At 47.3% G+C, this 8,109-nt stretch overlaps 1 protein-coding gene across 1 annotated transcript in view; it reads left to right on the plus strand.

Moving 5' to 3' along the window:
• Positions 1-7,294, plus strand: part of EML1 (echinoderm microtubule associated protein like 1) — a 90,256-nt gene extending 82,962 nt beyond the window's left edge. Inside the window, exons 19-24 of the mRNA XM_018561085.1 lie at positions 13-101; positions 3,052-3,149; positions 3,943-4,030; positions 5,060-5,155; positions 5,551-5,681; positions 6,942-7,294. Coding sequence (XP_018416587.1) covers positions 13-101; positions 3,052-3,149; positions 3,943-4,030; positions 5,060-5,155; positions 5,551-5,681; positions 6,942-7,067 — 628 coding nt within the window. The 3' untranslated portion in view covers positions 7,068-7,294. The remainder of the gene's footprint in view (positions 1-12; positions 102-3,051; positions 3,150-3,942; positions 4,031-5,059; positions 5,156-5,550; positions 5,682-6,941) is intronic.
• The last annotated feature ends 815 nt before the right edge of the window (positions 7,295-8,109 follow it).

Below are 8,109 nucleotides of genomic sequence, written 5' to 3' on the forward strand. Positions count from 1 at the left end.
TTATTTTGACAGGTGGTTTGTGTTAGACACAGAGACCAAAGATCTGGTCACGGTACATACAGATGGCAACGAGCAGCTTTCCGTCATGTGCTATTCACCAGGTTGGTATCCCTTTCATCCCGTCCTCTGCTTGACTTCAAACGTTGAAAGCACAAAGCAAAAATTATGTTTTCACCTCCCGACGCAGATGATTTTAAAGGGCAACCAAGCCAATGAAGAAAATGTTCTAGATTTAAAGAGCAGCTCATCATTATAGTACCTAGAGACGTTCCCCGTCTCATCCCTCAATGAAACTCCTAATCTAATGTCTATACCAGTCACACAAACATACCTCAGGGCCATTTTGGTGGAAGCCCTGGTGGGAATTGACGTTCGCACCCTACTGCTGACATGACCACTGCTGCCCACTAAGTCACCGTTGGGAAACCATTACATTGGTAATAATGTTTCTGTCCATAAACCAGTCAAAGTATATCTGTAGCCAAAACTTTGTACTCTTGGATACAGTGGGGTAGGATTAAAAGTAGGGATGCACTGATACTGGTTTTTCGAGTACGAGTGCCGATATTTTCTTTTCGGTGCTCGCCGATACCGCAAGTCACATTAGGAATGGCTCACTGCCAGGCTTCCTGATTAGCTGGGAAGCCGTCTCCATGCTCCCTCGTCCACAGGTGACAAGGCACCATGCCCCCTCGTCACTTGCATGTAGTCAGCTTCCCAATCGGAAGCCTGGGGGAGAGTCATTACCTGTGCCCGGCTTCCTGCTCCCTTTGGACGAGGGAGCACGGAGCCTCCTTCCCGGCCAATCAAGACTGACAGTTACAGGCATGATTACCAGGGCCAGAGACATGTTGGGATTTGTAGGTAAAGCGCATCTGGAGGGCTGGAGTTGCCTACCCCCTGGTGTATGGCTGGCTTAAGCAGAGGTTTGGAGACAATTCCTGCTGTTTCACCAGAACAGGAAGTGAAGGGAAATCTCTCCAACAAATGAGGCGCTGCATTTGAATTCTCGGTAAGTCATTCAGACTACAACAGGGCACAGTGACCTCTGATGAGGCTGCTCTCCACAAAACTGGGACCACCCTTAGGCCCTTTTCACACGGGCTGATCAGGAGGGAACCCCTGCACAGATCCTTTACTGATCGGAGCAGTACGGATCATATGTCACTGTTGTGACATCAGTGTCCATCCAGTTTTTTCCTCCATCTTGCAAAGGAGGGAAGAACTAATACAGCCGGACCCCATGTCAGTCTACGTGGAGTTGGATGTAAACGGACATGTGTCTGTTGACATCAAATTACCCCTGATCCGGCATGATCAGGTCCGGCGGAATAGAACTTTGTTCCTTTTGTTTTCCTGTACCTGTTCGGAGTGAGGGGTGACCAGATGTAGAGGGACGCCCATCTGTTTAGACCCGGCTGCCCATAGACCAGCATTGGGCATCCGATCGGGTCCACCTGAAAAACCTGATTGGACCTCCTTTGTGAAAGGGGCCTTAAAGAATGGACCCAGAGTTGCCAATCCACATCAACAAACTCTAAAGAGAACGCCAAACAAAAGGTCTGGGAGTCAAAAATCTTTAATATTGGTATTAATACATAATAGGAAACAGCCAATGTGTTTCAGGGGCAATATGGTCTCATTTAAGGTTCTGGTATTGTAAGTATTAGGACTTGCAAATGGCACAACCACCAGGAATAATTTGTTTTGTGGGAGGTAAGATACACAGGATCAGTGTATCAGCAGGGCTGGATTTCCCACAAGGCCAATCAAGGCCCGGCCTCGGGGCAGCAGGGAGTAGAGGGGCAGCAGGGGTGTGGAATTCCTATCTCCCGATGCCCGGGACATGCAGATCTGGGCGCCGGGCGGGAAGTTGTTTTCTACATTACCCCTGCTTTGGGCAAGCAGAGCCAAAAGTATAGCGGGTATGCAGCCTGCAGGTCTGCCATTGTCCATTGTGGGGGGTTTGACATTGAGGAACCAGACCTTGAGGCAGCAGAGAGAGTAAATATGGCCCTGTGTATCAGCAAAACACCCCATAACCCCCACACAGCAAATAATCATTCCTTGTGATTGTGCCATTTCCAAGTCCTAATACAACACCTGAGCCCTGCAGAAGGGGAAAATTTTTAAGCCCCTAAAACGTGTTGGCTTTCATGTTTTCCTGTTATGAACGAATACCAATATTAAGGTTTTGGGCTCCCAGACCGCTGGCCGTGCTCATTATAAACCTTATCCTACTGTACCTAAAACTAAACAAAAGCATTTTCCTAGAAAAAGGTCCTGTTTATTGACAGAAAACATTGTCCTAATGTGATCTGACGAGGGCCCAGCAAACCAACAACTCCGTCTCCTGAACAATTATACGTCCACCAGTAGGAAGTCAATTAAAGGAGAACTATGAGGTGAATGCTTTTCACTCACCTCATAGTTCTAGCCGACCTGTGACAATGAGACTGTCACAGGTCGGCTCAGTAGATCGGGAGGTGAGGGAACACATACCGGCGCTCGCTCACTTCTCAATCCTGTCGCGGCTCTCTGCCATGACAGGGGAGGGGCTGGATTCCCCCCGCTCCGATCCGCCTGCGCTGACTGGCGGAACGGACGGGGGAGGGGGCGGGTACAGCTGGCTCTGCCTCTAGATAGCCAGAGGCAGCTGTAATTCACGCAGCTGGGCGGATCCAGACGTAAGTGTCGGGATCCGCTTCAGCTGCGGCGTCTCAGTATACCGCGAGCTGTAGCCCGCGGTATACTGAGCCTAGGGTGACGGGAGGACGCTAGTTTGTGTCCTCCCGTTACCCTAAGGAGAACTATGGGGAAAAGCCCTGACCCCATAGTTCTCCTTTAATAGTGCAAAGAGAATTGCTGAGCTGCTGCTCACCTGTAATCATTGGATGAAAATTCTGCTCAGTGATGTAGCTCCCAACCACAAAACATGGTCTCCTCTCCTGTATGAAATGATATTCATTTATACTCCTTGTAGAATCTGTAGGAATCCTAATTTTTGCTGACTAATCTGAGACCGGCTTCCTTTCCTCCTTCTCTAAATAGATGGAAATTTCCTTGCAATCGGTTCCCATGACAACTACATCTATATTTATGCCGTTAATGAGAATGGAAGAAAATACAGTCGGATTGGTAAATGCTCGGTGAGTTTTTTAAAGGCACAGAAGATGTTTTTGTTTTTTTTCCTAGGCTAGAGTTCCAGTTTATTTTGTTACTTGGCATGCACCCATACCGGTTTTTCTGTATCGAGTACCAGTACCAATATTTTGTTTTCAGTACTCGCCAATACCGGAAGTCCCATTAAGGAAGCCAGGCGGCGTGTAATGAATCGCCCACCCGGCTTCCCGATTAGCAGGAAGCCGTCTCCATGCTTTCTCGTCACCTAGTGAAGAGAAGCATGGAGCCGGCTTTCTGGCCAATCAGGAAGCTGGGAACTGTGTGTTGACTCGGCACCTGGCTTCCTGATTAGCTGGGAAGCCGGGCGGTGTGTAAAGACTCGCCACCCGGCTTCCCGATTAGCAGGGAAGCCATCTCCATGCTTCTCATCACTAGGTGACGGGGAAGCATGGAGCCGGCTTTCTGGCCAATAAGGAAGCCGGGCACTTGTATTGACGCGGTGCCCGGCTCCATGCTTTCTCGTAACCTAGAGCATGAAGCCGGCTCCCCAGCCAATCAGAAAGCCTGGAGTTGCGTCATTACACGGCTCCCGGCTTCCTGATTGGCCAGCTTCCCGACCAACCAGGAAGCCGGGCAGCGTGTAATGACTCGCTGCCCGGCTCTCTGATAACGGACGCTCAAGTATCGGTCTAGGTATCGGAGCATTTGGGCGAGTACGATACGCCCAATACTCAGCATCGGCACCGATACTTGTATTGGTGCATCCCTAATTGTAACAAATAATTTTTGTCTTTTGTTTTCATTTTTCTTCCCACCCAGGGACATTCCAGTTTCATCACCCACCTGGACTGGTCTGTGAATTCCCAGTATCTGATGTCCAATTCCGGTGATTACGAAATATTATACTGTAAGTCATTTATAAAAAATATTTTTAAAAGTATACTTGGTAATCTTGCAACAACGGTCCTTGTTATAGGGTGACAACTGTCTCTCAATTGTGCTTATGCATTGTCACATGGGTTACTTGCCCCCCCCCCAATGGAAGCTACAAGAGGATGTGTTGGGGCACATTGTGTAAGCATGGACCACAGTTGTCACTATCTGGAAGTTTATCCTGAGCATTGATGTGCGTGTGTGAATGGTGCCTTAGTTATTAAACATGCCAGCTTTCGGGACCCGTTAGGTTCCCTCTTCAGGCATACAATTACAATATACAATATATACAATTTTGTATGCCTCATTAAAGGAGAACTATGGGGTTAAGTCTTTTCCCCATAGTTCTCAGGGTAACGGGAGGACACAAACTAGCGTCCTCCCGTCACCCTAGGCTCAGTATACCGCGAGCTGTAGCCCGCGGTATACTGAGACGCCGCAGCTGAAGCGGATCCCAACAATTGTGCCGGGATCCGCCCAGCTGCGTGACTGACAGCTGGCTCTGCCTATCTAAAGGCAGAGCCAGCTGTACCCGCCCCCTCCCCCGTCCGTTCTGCCAGTCAGCGCTGGCGGATCGGAGCGGGGAGGGGGGAATACAGCCCCTCCCCCTGTCACGGCAGAGAGCCGTGACAGGATCGAGAGGTGAGCGAACGCCGGTATCTGTTCGCTCACCTCCCGATCTACTGAGCCGACGTGTGACAGTCTCATTGTCACAGGTCGGCTAGAACTATGAGGTGAGTGGAAATCACTCACCTCATAGTTCTCCTTTAAGGAACCTAATACAGTCGGGGTAGCTTTTTACACTAGATTAAAAAAAAAAAAACTCTACTCCCATAATCCTCTGCTCCTGCGAGCATAGAACCGCTGCTGCTCTAACATTGCCAGCTATCCTTCAAATGCCACTAAACGTCTGCTGTATACTGCAATTGCCTTTTTAAATTGCAGAGGCCATAAGTATGGGTTTGCGCACAAGGTACACATTATTTGCTGCTTTCCCTTCCAGGGATCCCTGCAGCCTGCAAGCAAGTGGTCAGCATGGAAACAACTCGAGATCTTGAATGGGCAACATACACCTGCACGCTGGGATTCCAGGTTTTTGGTAAGCCGGAGTTCTGCTCTCAGAAATTGGCGTTTTGTAGCTGTTCCAGGAAACTGAAAAAAATCATTTGAGTTATTTGAATATTGCCTTCTATAAGGGTGACAAATGATGACCATATGGCAGGTAAACCGATATATAGATGCGATACCCCCAATATGTAAACCCCCAACATCGCCAAGGGTTACACCGTACATTTTTAGGTTGCATGTAAATAAAAAAAAAAGATGACAATTGTTTAAAATATACAAAAGATCAAACATTGACATAACATGTTTATTCATCCAAGCCTAGTTCTATGTCACTTAAGAGCATGTGTACATATACAACAGCCCCCCATCATGAGATTTAATAGAAGTTCCCTGCAGGCTCCTCACTATGTTTTTGTCCTTCCGCAGGGGTGTGGCCCGAAGGTTCAGACGGAACAGACCTCAATGCCATCTGCAGATCTGGAGATCAGAAGCTCTTGGCCACAGGAGATGATTTTGGAAAAGTTCATCTCTTTTCTTATCCTTGTTCACAGTTCCGGGTAGGTTACAAATACTGTCTGTTATTGTGGTCTGAAGTTAACCTGTTATTAAAATTCACTATCCAAATCCTGCCTTCACCTTTGCAACATCTCCAAAATACTCACCTTCCTCACCAATGAAACCTCAAAACTACTCATCCACTCACTTGTTATATCTCGTCTTGTCTATTGCAACTCCCTCCTCATTGACTTCTACACAGGCTCCTCCCCCCTTCAGTCTATCATGAATGCTGCTGGCAGACTCATCCACCTAACCAACCGCTCAGTATCTGCAACCTCCCTCTGCCAATCCCTGCACTGGCTTCCATCCCCCTCCCTTCTCTGCCAATCCCTGCACTGGCTTCCAATAGCCCAAAGGATAAAATTCAAAATATTAACAACGACTTACAAAGCCATCCACAACTCTTCCCCCGGGTATATCTCACACCTTGTCTCAAAGTATCACCCTAATCGTCCACTCCGCTCTTCCAAAGCCCTTCTGCTTTCCAGCTCCCTCGTCAACTCCTCCCATGCTCGCCTCCGGGACTTCTCTAGAGTCTCTCCCATCCTCTGGATCTCTTTACCCCAACCTATCTGTCCGTCTCCCACTCTGACTGCCTTTAGGCGATCCCTTAAGACTCATCTCTTCTGGGAAGCCCAACCCACCTCAACCTAACCGCTCAACCATCACATTCTCAAATAATTCATCCCCACACAGCTCCCTCCTCATGTATCACTTCTCCCTCCCTTTTAGATTGTAAGCCCTGGGGGGGTAGGGCCCTCCTTACCATCTTGTCATGAATTGTATTGTGATTGTAATGTCTTCCTTATATTGTAAAACGCTACGCAAACTATTGGCGCTATATAAATCCTGTATAATAATAATAATTATTATTCAGTAGAACATAAGTAAGATGGGTTAGTGCACTTGGCATTTTTCAGGTTTGAAGCCGTTATTTCCTATGGATGTACAGTGGCACTATATATTACACAGCACTTAAGTGAGGACTTAAAAGCATTCCCATAAAGCCCTGCCCCTGAGGAGTGTGTCAGTTATTGTACATTCCACAGCCATAAAGATACCCTCTAGGGGCCAGTTTGGTCAGACATCAGTTGACCTACCAGCATGTTTTTGGGTTGTGGGAGGAAACGGGACATGAAAGGAAACCTTCACAAACAGGAATTCAAGCTCAGGATTAGAGTCCTGATCACTAGACCAGCCTCTGCTCTGCTTTACAATATAACAGTGCCAAACAATTGTTGGTCTTTTTTTCCCCTCAGGCATCCAGCCACGCTTATGGCGGGCACAGCAGCCACGTTACCAACGTGACCTTTTTACAGGCGGACAGACACCTAATCTCTACCGGTGGGAAAGACATGAGTGTCATGCAATGGCGCCTTCTCTAATGCCACCCGCAGCCCTGGAGACTGCCCCAGGAGAAGATCTACACCATCGCTTGCCTTTTCGAGTATGATGTGGGCTGTTTCTTCGACCGTGTCGGAGACCTCTTGTACAAGAACTCAGGAACCCAACACCCCCTTCACTGGTCACCTGACCTCCCAGAATCACCTCTCAGCTTTCCAAAATGGGGGACAGTCTATACCAGTGGTGGCCCCTGTGGCCATAGTAGGAAAAAAAAAAGGTCTTATTCTTTATTATTATTATTCTTCTATCCTGTAACACACACATTTTTGTGCAGCTGGATAAGAGAATGGAATGAGGAGCTGCAATGGTTATATTGAGTGTTACCGCGGCTGGTTAACGCAATGCCATTGTTGGCAGTGGCCATGACTGTACCCAGCGTTAATTTATTAGAGTTGCATTGCATCTCAGAGAAGCGATCAGTTCACCTTTAGTTTATTCAGGAATAACACTAAAACCATTTTCTTTTTTGTTTCTTTTACTGATCAGAATTTAAAAAAAACAATAATATTTGTTCCACTGGGGGGTGTCGGCCTGTATCTAGGAACCCCAAAACCTTGGTGGTTGGCTCACCACTGGTGTAGAGTTGCAGCATCACCTGACATGCATTACACCATAACTCGTCAAGCTTGAAGGTCTTATATCCAGACGTCACGTTCTGTGTCTATAACGTACTGTAAGTTTGTGTCATGACAAGCCTTTCATGAAATCATATTCTCATGTCACGCGTTTCACCCCAGACAGTATTCAAACCAGGATGGTAAGATCCATCGGTACGTCGCAACCGCAAACACGTTCTACCAACGGTATACGTGAATGTTTTATAGGTGTTCTGTATAAGTTACGGCTCGTAATGTATTCGCTTGTCCTCGGTCAGTCATATGCACATTGCAGATCATACTAATAATCCGATTGTTAACGATATCTGGGCATTGTGAATGTTTGCTTTTCACAGAATGTATTTCCATATTTCCAGACATATGTGTATCAGTTGGGGGGTGGTGTATAAACTGCAATAATGCTTTT

Source organism: Nanorana parkeri, unplaced genomic scaffold (genome assembly GCF_000935625.1).
Source record: "Nanorana parkeri isolate BGI_ZX_2015 unplaced genomic scaffold, ASM93562v1 scaffold499, whole genome shotgun sequence".
NCBI classification, from domain to species: Eukaryota; Metazoa; Chordata; class Amphibia; order Anura; family Dicroglossidae; genus Nanorana; species Nanorana parkeri.